Here is an 18,182-nt window from a genome sequence, read left to right as displayed (position 1 = left end):
TATGTGCCTATTGCTGTCCCATGACTTTTGTCAGCTCAGTGTATTATAGAAAGAGAAGAGGAAATAAATGAGGATGACATGGGAGTTATGATACTGCAAGAGGAGTTTGACACATCTCTGAAAGACCTAAGTTTAAAGAAATCCTCTATAGTAGGCAACATTCTGTCAGAATTATTTAGATCCTTGAGATAGAAAGCCATGAGAAACATATTCCAAACTCTGTGCAAGAAATATCAGTCGGACAAAATACCTTCCACCATAAAGAAAAATTTAATAAATCCTACTCCAAAGAAGGCAGGTGTGGATATTACCAAAGCATCAATTTAATAATCATGGTTGCAAGATACTGTCACCAATTATTTACAGAAGAATAGAAAAAAAACATAGTAGAAGGCAACCTTGAGGAATATCAGTTTCAGTTATGGAGATATGTGGGAGCACATGAAGCAAAACTGACACTAGGCCTACAACTTATTTTAGAAAGTAGACTGAAGAAAGACAAACATAATTTATAGCATTTGTAGATTTATGGAAAGCTTTTGTTAATGTCAACTAGCATACTCTCTTTGAGACTCTAAAGGTAGCTGGGGTAAAATACAGAGAGCAAATAGTTATTTATAACTTGACAGAAACCAGACTGAAGTTGCAAAAGTCAAAGGGCATAAAAGGGAAGCAGTGACTGAGAATGGAGTGAGACAGGCCTATAACCTCTCCCTGATGTTATTAAAACTGAATATTGAGCAAGCAGTAAAGGAAAACATGGAGAAATGTGGAACAGGAATTAAAGTTCAGGAACAAGAAATAATAACCATGGGAATTGCCAATGACATTGTAATTGTATCACAAACTGAAAATGATATGCAAGAATAGTTGAATGGAATGGAAAGTAGTCAGGTTGGTGTGGTAGAATTGTATGAGTATAAGGAAATGAGACATTAAACGTATTTGATAAGGTTTGCTATTTGGGGTGCAAAATAATTGACAGTGGCCAAAGTAAGAGGACATCAAATGCAGACTGACAAAAGGAAGAAAAGTGTTTTGAAAAAAGGGAACTTTATTAAGAACTGATATAAATTTGAGTGATAGAAAGCCTTTTTGGAAAGTATATAACTGGAGCATAATCTCTTATGGAACTGAAAGATGGACAAAAAGCTTACATGTGTGTTCATATGTTCTGAAGAAGAACCCCAAGTACATAAGCTAAGCCACATTGCTCAAGTTCTTGTTGTATGCCACTCCATTCCTCAGCACTTTTGTTACACATGTAACGGTTCCTTTTGCTCACTCCATAATGGGCCTATTCCACCCAGAATTTTCTAAAATAATATTTATCTGAATTTTACAAATAACTTCTTATGAAATTAAGGCTAATTACAGCAGTTAGGCTGGGATGAGGTGTATAAGGAACCCAATGCTAATTTAAAATATAACTTATTTCATGATACACTTGTAAGAGAATTTGAAATCTGTTTTCCCAAGAAAGTAGTTAAATCTAATTATAAGAAATGATGCAAAAAACCTTGGCTTACTAAAGGAATAAAAATATCTTGTAAGCACAAAAGGAACTGTATCTAACAACAAGAAAGAGTAATGACCCAGAAACAGCCAAATATTATAAAAACTACTGTGCTACTTTAAGAAAGGTTATTAAAAAGTCCAGAAGCATGTGCATCATGTCTGAGATTAATACCTCTGATAAGAAAACCAAAACAATTTGGAGTATTGTTACAAGGGAGACAGGGCAACGAAGAGTACAGGATGCTGGCATCACCATCGAAGTGAATGGAAACTTGATAAACAACAAGCCAGAAGTCAAAAACATTTTGAATAATCATTTTTTAAATGTTGTAGAGAAAATAGGATCTAAATGTTTATTAGAAGAAGCAAGGCAGTTAATGGAAGAGGCCTTACCCACACCATTTGATACAATTGAAATTCCACCCACCTCTCCTGCTGAAATTAGGAAGATGATAAACTCTTTCAAGAATAAAAGCTCACGTGGAATTGATGGCATTTTCATCAGGATAATAAAAGCTTGTTCCCAAGAAATAAGTGGGATTCTTAGCCACATATGTAATAGCTCTCTGCAGCAGGGTATGTTCCCAGATAGACTGAAGTATGCCATTGTTAAACCACTGCATAAAAAAGGGGATACGTCTGATGTCAACAACTACCACCAAATCTCTCTTCTGACTGCCTTATCCAAAATTTTTGAAAAAGTAATGTATTGCAGAGTAGCTTCACACCTTTGTAAAAGTAAAGTTTTAACAAAATGTCAATTTGGTTTCCAGAAGGGGTTTTCAACAGAAAATGCTATATATACTTTCATTAATGAAATATTAAATGCTCTGAGTAACCGGAAGTCACCTGTTGGGATTATTTGTGATTTCTCAAAGGCTTTTGATTGTGTAAATCATGGAATACTTCTAGATTAGCTCAAGTACTGTGGTATGAATGGGACAGTGCTCCAATGGTTTAAATCATACCTGACTCTAAGAGTGCAGAAAGTTGAAATAAGCTGTTCACATAATATGCAAAAAACTGGCGAACAATCTGGGGAACAATCAAGAATGGGGTGCCACAAGGTTCAGTCTTGGGTCCTCTGCTGTTCTTAATATATATTAATGACTTGCCATTCTATATTCACGAAGATGCAAAGCTGGTACTTTTTGCTGATGATACAAGTATAGCTATCACACCCAACAGACAAGAATTAACTGGTGAAATTGTAAACGATGTTTGTCAGAAAATCATTAAGTGGTTCTCTGCAAATGGTCTCTCATTAAACTTTGACAAAACACAGTACATACAGTTCCACACAGTAAATGGAATGACACCATTAGTAAATATAGACTTCGATCAGAAATCGGTAGCTAAGGTAGAATATTCAAAATTTCTAGGTGTATGCATTGATGAGTGGTTGAACTGGAAAAAACACACTGAGGATCTGCTGAACTGTTTTGAGTTCAGCTACTTATGCTATTACGGTCATTGCAAATTTTGATGATATACATCTGAGTAAATTAGCTTACCATGCCTACTTTCATTCTCTGCTTTCGTATGGCATCATATACTGGGGTAACTCATCATTGAGTAAAAGAGTGTTCATTGCACAAAAGCATGTAATCAGAATAATTGCTGGAGCTCATCCAAGATCATCCTGCAGACACTTATTTAAAGAGCTAGAGATCTTCACTGTCACCTCACAATATATATATTCACTTATGAAATTTGTTATTAACAATCTGAATGAATTCAAAAGTAATAGCAGTGTACATGGCTACAACACTAGGAGAAAGGATGATCTTCACTGCTCAAGGTTTAATCTAACTTTGGCTCAGAAGGGGGTAAATTATGCTGCCATGAAAGTCTTTGGTCACTTACCTAATAGCATCAAAAGTCTGACAGATAGCCATATAGCATTTAAAAGGAAATTAAAAGAATTTCTTAATGGCAACTCCTTCTACTCATAAGATGAATTTTTGGATATAGTAAGTGGGTAATCTCCCCCCAAAAAAAGTGTCATGTAATATTTTGTGTAATGTAATATCTTGTATAGACACCTTTTATTAACCTGACTCATTCCACATAGTTACAAAGTGTTGTGATCATGATCTATGAAACAAGTACTAATCTAATCTCTAAGCTTTGTTCCAAGATTATTATAGCATTGCTTACATAGGAATAAGATCAGAGAAACATAGTAGGTGGACTCAAGTCTTCTCATTACAGTAGTGTGTAACAGCTCATAGTAAATTACCCCACAGGAAATTTTGTAGATCAGAACAAAAGGATTAGTTTATCTAGTATCCATACAGCTTTAAGTAACAGCTAATGTTTTTACTTCAAATTATTTATAGGGATAAAAGTTCCTAATGTACTGAGAAAAATAATGATTCTATCACACATGTTGTAAGACCATCTAATACATCACAGGATAAATGATGATGCATGTCACAAACTGTTCATAAAGCAAATGAAATTATTATTTCATATTTCTAGTAAATTAGAAATAGTATTACATACATTATGTGTCTTCAGAGAGTTTAATTCTGGGTTAATATCAAAATCTACCATTCAGATAATAGATAAAATATCTACTCACCAAGCAGCGGCAGTAGAACACACACACACACACACACACACACACACACACACACACACAGGAAGGTTTAACTCTCACAAGCGATCAGAGCCAGTGGCTCATTATTCTGGTAGAAGAGTTGAAGGGGAAGGAAGAGGGGTGAAGGGAAAGAACTGGAGAGGTTTAGGAAAAGGTGTACAGTTGAGAAAAGTCACCCAAAACCCCAGTTCAGGGGAGACTTACTGGATGGGGTGAGAATGAAAGAGTGATTCGGTCTATTTGTGTGTTCTCCTGCTGCTGCAAGGTGAGTAGATTCTTTTATCTATCGATGTACATTATATTGACACTAATAGATGTAATATCACAGTTTTGCACACAGAAATACAGAGGCAAGAGTATCTTTCAGCCTTTAGTTATCTGTTGTTACTTTTTTGTTATAAGAATGCTAAACATTACATACAAATCCCATCTGTTGTAGGATATCCACCTTTTTGTAGGATATCCACCTTTTAATGTCATGAGTCTTATGTTAAGGATGTTGAAAGGGAAGTTTTCATATCAGTAACAGATTATGATGTATTTTAGTTTTTTCACAATATTTCTATTTTTGGTGATGAAAGTCTGTTGTTTCAGGAAACCATTGGCATCACTGCTGTTGCAGTATATAACATCGCCAAACAATCATAAATGGAACACAGGAAATTATATTATGGATTATTCAGAGTCTGAGCAGTTGTTTGGTGGTCTTGCACACCTTTTCTTAGTTGGCAGTGAGCAGGCACATGGTCCAAATGTTTTCTACCTCCAGCTAAGTAATTACATCTTGGGCAGAGTGGTCAGCAACACAGCGGTAATATGAATGCCTTTTCTCATTATGAATAATGTCCTGTTTAGCTTTTTTATTTCTACAAAAGTGCTTGCATGAAGTTTATTTATCAGTATAACTGTCAGCAGTTTCAAATGTTCAAATGTGTGTGAATTCCCAAGGGACCAAACTATTGAGGTCATCGGTCCCTAGTCTTACACACTACTAAAACTAACTTATGCTAAGAACGACACATACACCCAGGCCCGAGGGAAGACTCGAACCTCCAGAGGGAGGGGCCTCACTGTCCATGACATGACACCTCAAATTGCACAGCCACTCTGCACGGCATCACCAGTTTCACAAAGTTTATTCAAACTATGTGAAAATACCTGCTTTAGTGATCACAATAAACCACAAAAATTCTCAGGCCATATGTACCACACATTATAGGTTGAAAGAGATTTCATGTTTAGTTTCAAAGTAATAACAACTGTAAAGCACCTAATAGTGCTGAACCTAGTATATGTACTAAGTACCTCTTTTTCAGAACGAAAAGTAACAGTCTTTTCCATAGAGTTCAATTATGAACTTCACTGTTTATTACTGAGGGATTTATTTTTCTAGTTGTAATATTCTATTCTTTCATTCCAAATAAAGGTTATTTAGTGGTAAGGTTAGACCTTACTTGTGTGTTTCTTTGCTTTAGTATGTAACTAAAAAAACTTCCTTCAGTTGACTGCTGTTAATACGTAATCAATCCTGCATCTTCATATACTATGTTCAAATTGTTGTAAAGTGCATGACAAGAGGCTTTATTGTAGTGCATTGTAAATTAATATTTTCTTTCATACCATGTGTAGAGATTTGAAGAATATTTGCAGATTCTATCATGATTACTGACTTTCCAAACTTTCTAAGTAGAACATGCTTTTAAAAGAGTTCCCCAGTGTAGACATTTCAGAATTTCATTATTTGCTTTGACTGTGATTGTTTGTATTGTCTTTCTTTGTATACGTTCAGTGTCTCCTCTTAATCAGATCTGACATGGAGCTGTGTGGCTCAATGTTAAAGTGCCAGACTAAGGATTTAATGGTGTCAGGTTTGAGTCCAGGGTAGTCTTACAATTTTTGTATGTTCCATATCACTTCTTTCATCTCTGGTAATCTGTTAAAGTGAAAAATTTTGAATTGCACCATGTTTTGGAGTCCTTGTTAAACAGTGGACTCTCTATAGCTCACTAAGTAAGTCAATTCAAATGCTGAAAGAAGGCAGGGGCAAGCCAGCTCCAGTAGCACCATGCCAAGTAAGGCACTGTGGTGTTCAAACCAACTGTTTAATTTATTACAACTTTACCTCTTTCAATGAAGTTCATGTGCTTGTTCAGTATTCCAGTATAGGTCGTAGAAATGCCTATTAAGCAATGTTTTTTTCCCAGAAAATCGTAATTTACTAGTATTCTATCCATTAACTGAAGTTAGCCATTTGCATTACCTGCAGCTGTGTTTATTTGAGCAAACCATTTCTTATCAGCATGTGCTCTTATTGTGAGATTTTTGTTTGACTTAAATGATTCCAATTGTGACTCATTATTCATGTAGTCAAAAGCATTTTTATGGTTCCTAAAATGTACAATTTCATATTTCTCTAGTTTCAAAGCTAGCTGGAATGTTTGCAGATGGCAGAGATCTGGTAGGATTTAACTGAAATTTTTATTTCATGATTCTTTCCCATAAATAACTGCACCATACAACAAAAATTTGGAATTCCATTGAAATGCATCAACAAAATCTGGTAATATAGAGTGTGAAAAGCATTGACCTCATCAAACTTCCCTCAGGCACATTCCAAATTACATCTGTATTTGTGGTTGATTCTCATCTTCAGTCCATTTGGCAACCTTAATGCATATACCATAAGAATATATTTTCTTTTGCAGGCATCATTGTGGTAATGAATCAAAAATTTAAAGGTTTAGCAACACACCTGGTTATCTCTACCCATGGCTTTCAGGATATCATACGAAGAGTTAAATTTTTCACGGTCAGGTCATTTTGTTCCAGATTGGTCTTATATATAAATACAGAGTATTTCCATGACTCTACTACAGAGAGAGGTGCGTGATATAGAATAGTAGTTATGTCATCTCTGCTGTGTGTTTTGTGGAGGGTTTCATCTATGCTCACAACCAACTGAAGTAAACTGTTCTCTGTTCAGGGGTATTCAGTAAATTATGACTAAGTGTGAAAATAGGTCACTTGTAATAAACATAACAGGTACAGCGCTTGTTAAGTTTAAATGATTGTAGGTGCTTTTTGACACCAGTATTACTAATAACTAAAGAATTCGTCTGTAGTATAGCATCCACCAGTAGTATGGCAGTTGAATATGACAACTGTCCTTTGTCAAGGAACATTTAAAATCCATATCAAACATTTTGGTTTTTATAATGCTATTGATTTTTCAGATCTCATGTCATCAACAAGTATCTGGCCACTAATTTTCTTACTAACAATAGCCTCGAAATATGACTAAAATTATTATTTGTGTGTGAAGAGACCGATGCAAAAAGAGTTTGCTACAATAGATTTTGAAGGTTTTAGCCATTATCCTTCTTGTAGTTCAGTTAATACCTGCCTAACTCTAGTTTTATACTTGGATTTGTACCTATGTGCTGTAGTCAGTATTTCTTTGGAAGGTCTCGGAATGTTTCTCCTTCACCGTGGGAGATCTTTGCCATATTCTTATGTAAGGTTAAGTATCTATTTATATAGAGACTGAACAACAATTCAACTTTAGAAACAAGTATTCTATATGTTCCTTGCCTTAATGAAATTGTTCAATCACTGATTTGAAAAATGATACAACTAATTGCTTATCCATTTTTCTGAACATGAGGATTTTCCCACAGCAATTGATGTGAGCAGTGGGTGACTGTGGTTTGTATGTACTGTGTGCTGTGTAGACTTAAACTAGAAGAAGAGCAGAAACTCAAGAGGTAGTGAGCTTCTTTGCCCTTTAAATGTGCTTACACAATACCTACACTCCTGGAAATGGAAAAAAGAACACATTGACACCGGTGTGTCAGACCCACCATACTTGCTCCGGACACTGCGAGAGGGCTGTACAAGCAATGATCACACGCACGGCACAGCGGACACACCAGGAACCGCGGTGTTGGCCGTCGAATGGCGCTAGCTGCGCAGCATTTGTGCACCGCCGCCGTCAGTGTCAGCCAGTTTGCCGTGGCATACGGAGCTCCATCGCAGTCTTTAACACTGGTAGCATGCCGCGACAGCGTGGACGTGAACCGTATGTGCAGTTGACGGACTTTGAGCGAGGGCGTATAGTGGGCATGCGGGAGGCCGGGTGGACGTACCGCCGAATTGCTCAACACGTGGGGCGTGAGGTCTCCACAGTACATCGATGTTGTCGCCAGTGGTCGGCGGAAGGTGCACGTGCCCGTCGACCTGGGACCGGACCGCAGCGACGCACGGATGCACGCCAAGACCATAGGATCCTACGCAGTGCCGTGGGGGACCGCACCGCCACTTCCCAGCAAATTAGGGACACTGTTGCTCCTGGGGTATCGGCGAGGACCATTCGCAACCGTCTCCATGAAGCTGGGCTACGGTCCCGCACACCGTTAGGCCGTCTTCCGCTCACGCCCCAACATCGTGCAGCCCGCCTCCAGTGGTGTCGCGACAGGCGTGAATGGAGGGACGAATGGAGACGTGTCGTCTTCAGCGATGAGAGTCGCTTCTGCCTTGGTGCCAATGATGGTCGTATGCGTGTTTGGCGCCGTGCAGGTGAGCGCCACAATCAGGACTGCATACGACCGAGGCACACAGGGCCAACACCCGGCATCATGGTGTGGGGAACGATCTCCTACACTGGCCATACACCACTGGTGATCGTCGAGGGGACACTGAATAGTGCACGGTACATCCAAAACGTCATCGAACCCATCGTTCTACCATTCCTAGACCGGCAAGGGAACTTGCTGTTCCAACAGGACAATGCACGTCCGCATGTATCCCGTGCCACCCAACGTGCTCTAGAAGGTGTAAGTCAACTACCCTGGCCAGCAAGATCTCCGGATCTGTCCCCCATTGAGCATGTTTGGGACTGGATGAAGCGTCGTCTCACGCGGTCTGCACGTCTAGCACGAACGCTGGTCCAACTGAGGCGCCAGGTGGAAATGGCATGGCAAGCCGTTCCACAGGACTACATCCAGCATCTCTACGATCGTCTCCATGGGAGAATAGCAGCCTGCATTGCTGCGAAAGGTGGATATACACTGTACTAGTGCCGACATTGTGCATGCTCTGTTGCCTGTGTCTATGTGCCTGTGGTTCTGTCAGTGTGATCATGTGATGTATCTGACCCCAGGAATGTGTCAATAAAGTTTCCCCTTCCTGGGACAATGAATTCACGGTGTTCTTATTTCAATTTCCAGGAGTGTATAATTCATTTGCAGGAAAATGCTTACATGTCCTTGTTTATGTACATAGAGTGGTGACTTATCTATTTAAACTCAAGCAGTATGAATTAAATAAATGAGGAAATTGGTTGTTAATGTCACAATACCATAATCTGATATCATTTCATTTTCACTCTTTCTTGCAGTACATAATCAAACTGATATCTCATTTCTTTTTCTTTTGTTTCACCCATGTTTGGCATACCTCATTTCATTTGATTATCAGTAAATATTAGAGGAATGGTCACTATTAACCACCTCTTTTGGTCCACTGTGTTACAACTTCAGTATAAATTAGTTAAAACAAAATGTGAAAGAACCTTTCAATATGTACCAAATGATTTATTCATAAATTATAATCTGAAGTCACCGAGGAGTTCTATGGCTTGCTTATGTATAATATAATCTTTTATTGGTTTAATCTCAGTATTTTATTTGAGTTTTAGGGTCATTGTTTGGAACATGGACTTATTAATATGTTCATACATGACTGAAGGAAGAAACACAGCAGAACTAGGTTGAAAGCAGTTACAAAAAATGTTTTTAAACAAATTTGAAAGGTTGTCAGTGGTATCTTGAAAGCTGTGTTGTGGTATAATAAGACTGAACTTTGAAGTCCTTCTTAAACCTAACTAAAAAGAAGTACAAAAAATGGATCATGTAATTATCTACACCACATTTCAAATATCTGTTTCATTGTATTCAAGATTGCTTTAAATAGGTTTTTTCCTGAATAATATTTATTTTTTCTAACACCTCTCTGATCTTTAGAAACCTCTTGGTCTGTGGTGCCATGTGATATAAATACATGAGACCAACAAAAATTGCCTATTGTGAGGTTCATGCAGCTCCTTGTACTACCAGTAAACACCACAGAGTTTCCCATACAAAAAGAAAAGAAAATGTTGTTTAAGGTATAGTTTCATGTATCCAGTTGATAAAGATGTCTCAGGTTAGTTTGTTGCAATATCTAGTCCAATTGTATTTATTAACAGCGACACTAAAATCTGAAGAATAATCATTATTTGTAGCAGCTGCTAACTATTGCATGCGACAAACTGCATCCTTTTCATATTACCATCATACAGCAGCCAAATTAAGCTGGAGCCCCACTTATTCCTCTTGATTGGCTATCTCTGTTAATAAAGATGTTCTAATTGAATATCATATCATATCATAATAATTTGAGGCCACTCTATAAAATGATAACATAAAATAAAAACTATAAACTAAATGTTGTTTGTAATGAGAAGAAAAATAACATTTGATATTGACAATGGATGTCACAGGACAGAGCTGAATAGTACACATCAGAAAAACAAAATTGATTATGTCTTTCAAAATATCAGAAACAGGCTCATAATATCTCTTAGGAGGGATGCGTTCCCACTCCTTCTTATCTGTAATGGCATGTCCTCTCCTCTGCAAGTAACATATGTGATCTACATGTCTCTCTGTCTCTGCTACATATAAGTGCCCACTGAGTCAACAGTGGATCACAGTACAACAAATATAGTAGAAGAATATGGTCATCTGTATGGTCTTTAAAGGGCCAGAAAATTTATTTGATTGTGTTGACCACAGCACTCTGTAGAAAATTGTTCCTTCCTACAGCTGTCCACCTAGATATGCAACAATTTTAAAACTACTGCACAATGACTTGACAGCTTCAGTGACCAGAAATGGAAATATTATACTGCCTTTTTGAAATAATGCATGGTGTTAAAATGAGCTGTCTGTCAGTATGACAACTTTCTTCTCTGTCTGCATTTCAGCTACCCTATAGATAGATGAATGTCAGATTATGACTGGAATAAAAGCTACGTATTACTTGTAATGGAAACTTTGTAATTTTATGGTGGGAGTTGCCTTGTAATGACTGTTCAGCAGAAGTCACAATCAAAAGGTGCTCTTCAGGAATTAACTTATTTTGAGATGTTATTTTGATTTCCTGGTGGTAGACTTAACAGTGTGTTAGCCATTTGTCATGTTTGCCTGTGCTAAAGTGATCTGTTAGCTTGTCACAGCTGTGGGTGGGTGCTGGCCAGTACAGTGAAGGTGGAAAACTGCCTAACTCTCACACTCATTTGTCAGTAAAGTCATGCAGGGTTTCCTACAAAAGTTATACTGCTCTTTAGCTCCTGAATACTATCAAAGCTCAAACAGATGAAATAAGCAGTTAAGTCAACTTAGCTGACAATCAGGAACACATGTCATCACTAAAACTATGAAACAGCAACAGCTGTTCAAGAAGGCCAATAAACTTCCACATGGATCAGGCAATCAGCCGACAAGAGAGACGTAACAAGCAATTTCACCTACACATCCTAATGGCAACCAGCATGCAGTGACAGAAAATGTGAGTAGCAGACTACAAATAATTGCCCAGTAAAACTATATGAGTTACATGACAGTGGTCCTTTTTTACTGTTTGTGGAGGGCATTGGGGGGGGGGGGGGGGGCAGACACTACATTTGATGGCACTTGTCAAAAAACTCAGACTGCACAGCAGTAACCTACAAAATAATGTATTGAACTTTTAATCATCTGGGAGGAATTGAATTAGAATTGAGACTGTAAGTGCAGCAACTGCAAACACCCTCATTAGCAGCAAAGTAAACTCTCTAAACAATCTAGGAGCTTACTTACACAAGTTCTTAATAACAACACATGGCACAATTTGACATGCAATCTTGACACTTCTCTGACAGATTAGGATATACTGTCAGAAATTGAATGTGATGTGCTGGTAGTGTCAGTAAGGAGATATTGTAAGGAGACCATAGAAGGGGATGCAGACAGGAGGCCCCAACCAGTATCCACAGTTACGTTCTGATCACGGTAGAGGCCATTCTGTGTTACAATACACAGTATACAGTGCTTTTTAGAGCCTTATATTTACCCAGTGTTGGATACAACAACTCTTTGCATTATTTATTTATGCATTTATTTATTATTTATTTATCTTTTGTTCTGGTGAACCATGTTGTGACACTATCACAGGATATGGAACGTGTCAATTTTTCAAGCTTTTGGCCAGAATTTATGGTAATACATAAAACAAAACAAAAACAGTAAACAGTAACTTAGGTCCCACTACAAAAAATACATTTTAGAGATTACAAAACAAAAACAGTAAACAGTAACCTAGGTCCCACTACAAAAAAAATACATTTTAGAGATAGATAAAGATTACAAAATAATAAGTGTTACAGAGAAATAAATATTGCAAAATATATGTTTACAATAAAAATATTTGGTATTACAAATACAAATTTGGGCATACATATGTAATTTACAATACAAGACATGTTAAACACTGTAGTTCAGGAACTCTTCTATTGTATAAAATGATCCTTGCAATAGGAACTACCTTAAGGTTTTTTTAAACAAGAGATCATCATCTACCAAACACTTAATTCTTGAAGGGAGGGCATTAAAAATCTTACAGCCACTGAAATGGACTCCTTTCTGCACCATACCCAGATTTGGCTGTTCATAGTGGATATCATGTTTCCTTCTAGTATTGTAACTGTGATATGCACTATTCAGCTTAAAGATGGATTTTTCTTTCCTTATGAAGCACATCAAAGAGAATATATATTGCACAGTGGATGTAAGTATTTCAAGCTTCTTAAAAAGATTTCTGCATGTGGCTCTAGGATGGATGCCACACATGATCCTTATGGCTCTTTTTTTGTACACACAGTACTTTTTTACCCAGTGGCTGATTTCCCCAAAATATAATTCCAAATGCCATAATTGCACGAAAGTAACCATAATACGCTGACTTCATGGTTTCCATATTTCTATAAGAAGAAACAATGTGCAATGCGTATGTTGCTGAACTTAGTCTTTTGCATAGATCCAGGATGTGGTTTGACCAATTCAGTTTGCTATCAATATGCAAGCCCAGGTATTTTGAGGAATCTACCCTGGTTATTGTCTGCTCACTTATTTTTATTACTATTTCCTCATCTTTGGATGTTGTGTGGAGCTGAACGTAGTTTGTTTTACAGTAATTTAAAGAAAGACCATTAATGTGTTCACCATTTCATTTAAAATCTTATTTGCTGTTACCTCAAGTTTATCTACTGAATTATCAATAATTAGTGTAGTGTCATCAGCAAAAATGGTGAATCTACAATATTACGTACAGAGAGGGAGATCATTTACAAATATAATAAAAAGTAGGGGGCCCAGAACTGAGCCCTGCGGCACTCCACATGTGATGGTACCCCATTTTGAAGGTAATGGGACACCATCTTAACTATCTACTGCAACGTTTTGTTTCCTGTTTGACAGATATGAGTCAAGCCATTTCCCTGCTGCACCACTTATACCAAGATATGCAGCTTTTTGTAAAAGAATTTGGTGATTTACACTGTCAAATGCTTTTGTTAGGTCACAAAATATGCCCCATCACTTTCAGTTTTTTGTTGATAGATTCCAAGGGTTTGCCAGTAAACGCAAATACTGCATCTTCTGTTGACAAACTTTTCTGAAATCCAAAGTGACTTTTGCTGAAGATATTTTGTTCACTGAGATGCTTAACTATCCTGGCATGCATTAGTTTCTCTAAAACCTTTGGAAAGCTTGTCAGTAGTGATATTGGGCTATAGTTAGCAGTATCCGTCTTATCCCCCTTCTTATACAGCGGTTTTACAACTGCATACTTAAGCCTCTCAGGAACTATTCCTTGCTTAAGTGACACATCAAAAATGTGGCAAAAGACTTTACTTATATGGCTGGAGCAGTATTTTAATAGTTTGTTAGAAATGTTGTCAATTCCAGCAGAGTTTTTGCTTTTCAGGGATTTAATAACTCTTTCAATTTCTTGAACAGTGACTGTTTTTACCTTCATGTGTTGTACTGAACCAGGTACTCTATCTTTCAAAAGATTGATGGCTTGCTTCATGGACCCATGTAAACCTATTTTTTCTGTTACTGTTAAAAAATTGTTGTTGAATGTGTCTGCAACTGTTTTTAGATCGCTAACAAGTTTACCCTCACTTTTGATTTGGATATTTTCACTACAAACTGCATTTTCCCCGTTTCCTCCTTTACAAATTTCCAGATAGTTTTTACTTTATTGCTCATGTTGTCAATTTCTGCCTTCAAGCACATGTTCTTTGCTGCCTGAATGGTCTTATTCAGAACTTTATTGTAGATTTTGTAGTGTGTAATCCTACTGTTATCATTTGAACTCCTGGCTGCAGCATATAGGTCTCTTCCTGTTTTACAAGAGATTTTGATGCCTTTAGTAATCCAAGGCTTGTTTACAGATTTGAACAGGTTTTCTCTCACTGATTTTTTAGGAAATGCTTCTTCAAAAAGGCTTGTAACTTCATTGATAAATATATTAAATTTTGAATTATCATCAACTGTAGCATATACAGGAGACCAGTCCACAAGCTGTAATTGCTGATTAAAGGTTTCAGTGGTGTGTCTGTCTATAATCCTAAATGTTTTCCAAATGAAATTTTCTTTTCTTTGTACATTCATTTGGTTTAGAGTGATGAATTGGCCTTCATGATCAGAGAGACCATTTATAATATTTTTTATGGACAAATTATTGCAAATATCCTTATCTACAAATACATTATCTATTAAAGTGCTAGAACTGGCAGTTATTCTAGTTGGAGTGTCCACCACTGGTACTAAATTGTAACAGTACATTAAATGTTCAAAGTCTGTTTTGTTTCTATTTTCTGTTGAAAGGTCCACATTGAAGTCACCCATAACAATGATAGATTTAGTTTTCCTACATAGGTGGGACAGAAGTGGTTTAGTTTGTCTTAGAAATACATTTAGATTTCCAGCAGGTGCCCTGTAAACAGCCAGAACAATAACAGTTGCACTGTCTGCTGTTAACTCGATGCCACACACCTCAAAATGTTGTTCATCACAGTATTTGCTTAAATCGAAGGATTTATACACTATATTATTTTTATATAAAAATTGCAACACCACCTTTTTCCATAACAGATTGACATAGTAACAAACAATGCAACAGCCAAACAAGATACAGTCACTCCTGGTACACACAGCATTTGCATGTGTCCAAAAATGCACTTCCTGTCTGTGTCCACTGCCATGTGGTCACAACGCCATGAATAAAACAGGTCCTGATTACTTAAAACAAAAAGAAATGAAGCACAGAATGGCTTATAATGACACCAGTTATTGGGAATCTCTGGGATTATACCAAAATAGGCAATATGCAAACATACTGGCAATGCACATGATTAGTGTATGGGACTCTACAATATTCAGTCCATTGCCATTTCCATGCAGCTGGCCTGCCGCCTGACTATGCTAGCAGCCACAGCTCCCTCCAGCAGCCTGGCAGCCTGTGTTTACACCACTAGTGATGACATGGCTTGCAGTACCCCAACCAACCCCACTACCACAACAACAGAGAATAGTCTTGCAGTCATCAATGACACATATAAAAAGTGAAACCCCTCAGAGTCATGCTGATAAGCAACACAAAACACAACAGTTGCTGTGGTGCAGCAATGAATGCCCAGCAACACCAATACAAAGAAATTCATATCCTCTGCGACCTCAGCAGACCATTACTAGTGAACAAATGAAAAAAACCTCCTAATTAATAACATCCACACTATCATCCTTTGTGTTTTACAATAACTTGCTACAGCCATGCCTGTGGATTCTCATACTGTAGCAGACTTTGTTACTGATCTGCTCCCTTTGCTTTCTTTAAAAGATAGCAAAAGTTGTCAGGAGTATACTATGATAGAATACAATGTCACTTCTATCCAATAAAGAGAGTCTCATCCACTGCATGAGAAAACAAATTCTCACTCTGTGCCATTTCTAAAACATAGCTCAAGCCCATGCAGGACTTCCACTTCTCTGACTATTACAACATTAGAAGTGAAACTTCCTGGCAGATTAAAACTGTGTGCCAGACCAAGACTCGAACTCGGGGCCTTTGCCTGTCACTGGCAAGTGCTCTATCACTTGCTTGCAAAAGGCAAAGGTCCCGTGTTCAAGTCTCAGTCTGGCACACAGTTTTAAACTTCCAGGAAGTTTCATATCAGTGCACACTCCGCTGCAGAGTGAAAATTTCATTCTGGAATCATTAGATGTGACAGAAACAATGGGTAAGAGGGGTAGCTATACTTGTGAAAGAAAGTATTCCTTACAATATTCTTGAACTAACAAGCTGCAGCAATATCCACACAAACCTCAAAGATTGACCTGAATTTACTGGATATCTACAGCTCTAGTAACACATTCATTTCAGGCACTGACATTACATCGTTGTTACAACAATGTGGCCATTCACTGCTTGTAGTGGTGGACTTAAATGTACATCACACATTACGGGGATGTGAGTATAGGTGATCACATAAGTGAGCTATTAATGACAATCCTAGAAGCCAAAACCCTAGTGCTGATAAATGATGGCTCCCCCACAGGAATAATCCCACCATTACTGACAAGATCAGCAATAGACCTCAACTTTGCTTCACTTCATCTGACACTACTAACAATCTGGGAATTAAAAGTACATCCTTTGGGTTGGAATCACCTGCCAAACATTTTTGGACTTTACCTGGCTCAGAGGAAGAACAATGTTGAGTCTATCCTGCACACAGATGGAATGTCAGGAAAGGAATAAATATGCTGACTGATTGTAAGCAAGTCTCACACAATTAGAGATAGCTGAAATTCTAGTTTCCAATTATTCTAAATTAACATATGCCATTGTAAGGTAATTCTCCAACAGAAACTATTTTGCATTACAAACAGAGCCAGTTCTGTGTGGTGGGATACTAAATATAAGAGAGTCATCAACAAATGTGAAGGAAGCATTGAGGAAGTGTAAGGGACATAGTGTCCAACAAAACTGCATCAGCCTGGAAAAAGTGCAAGTGGAAAAAAGTGTTTTTTGAAAAATAATGAGAAGGAGGATGAATTGGAAAACCCTCCATAACTCCATAACTAACGATACTACAATGTCAAGTGTGTGGAAGAAGGAGAAGATCTCCAACTACCCCTTGATACCTCACCATTAAAATTCACTGCCTGTGAGGTGTGTTATGGAATAGATGTTACAAAAGCAGACACCTCACTCTGTCAAACATCCACCTATCACTGATGTTCCAAATCCCAATGACAGTCACTCTCTTCTACAGCCATTCACACTGGAGAAAGCTTTTCCACCTGGCAAAAATACAGCCCCCATCCGAGATAATATCCACTAAGATATTTTATCATTTCTGCCATATGAAGGACACCAATATCTTCTCCACATTTATAACAAAAGTCCATGACATATTCCTTAGTAATCAGATGACTTTTCACAAAGGGAAACGTACTAGAAATATTATCTTGTATCTGGTTAGTGACACACATCTCTTTTTCAGCTGAAATGCATACACACTAGGTTTGTTTCTGGACCTAAATAGCACCTATGATAAGAATAGTAATTTTATTGTCATTCAGCCATAACAGCAGTAGGCAACATCAGGAATATAATACAATATAACTGTTAATTCAAAGGAAACAAGAGGCCTGTCATTAATACTACAAATTTATATTGCATTTGAAATAATCATTTATGTCATAGAATGGGTGAGCAAGTAGCCATTCATGCATTTTTTGTTTGAATGCTTGTTTAGGTAGTTCTTGTACATATTGTGGAAGCTTATTAAATGATTTGTGCCCCATCAGTTCATAGCTGTTAAGTGACTTTGACAGTCTGTGGTAAGGAGTATAAATGCATCTACTCCTTCTTGTGTTGTAGAAATGTATATCTTCTCTATGTTTTGCTT

At 37.5% G+C, this 18,182-nt stretch overlaps 1 protein-coding gene across 2 annotated transcripts in view; it reads left to right on the top strand.

Moving 5' to 3' along the window:
- LOC124556650 overlaps positions 1–18,182 on the top strand; it is a 637,832-nt gene that overhangs the window by 275,397 nt on the left and 344,253 nt on the right. For both annotated transcript variants that reach the window (XM_047130615.1, XM_047130616.1), the window contains exon 11: positions 4,718–4,934. In XM_047130615.1, coding sequence (XP_046986571.1) covers positions 4,718–4,934 — 217 coding nt within the window. The remainder of the gene's footprint in view (positions 1–4,717; positions 4,935–18,182) is intronic.

The sequence above is a fragment of the Schistocerca americana genome, chromosome X (genome assembly GCF_021461395.2).
Source record: "Schistocerca americana isolate TAMUIC-IGC-003095 chromosome X, iqSchAmer2.1, whole genome shotgun sequence".
NCBI classification, from domain to species: domain Eukaryota; kingdom Metazoa; phylum Arthropoda; class Insecta; order Orthoptera; family Acrididae; genus Schistocerca; species Schistocerca americana.
This window is presented reverse-complemented; position numbering and strand designations above follow the sequence as displayed.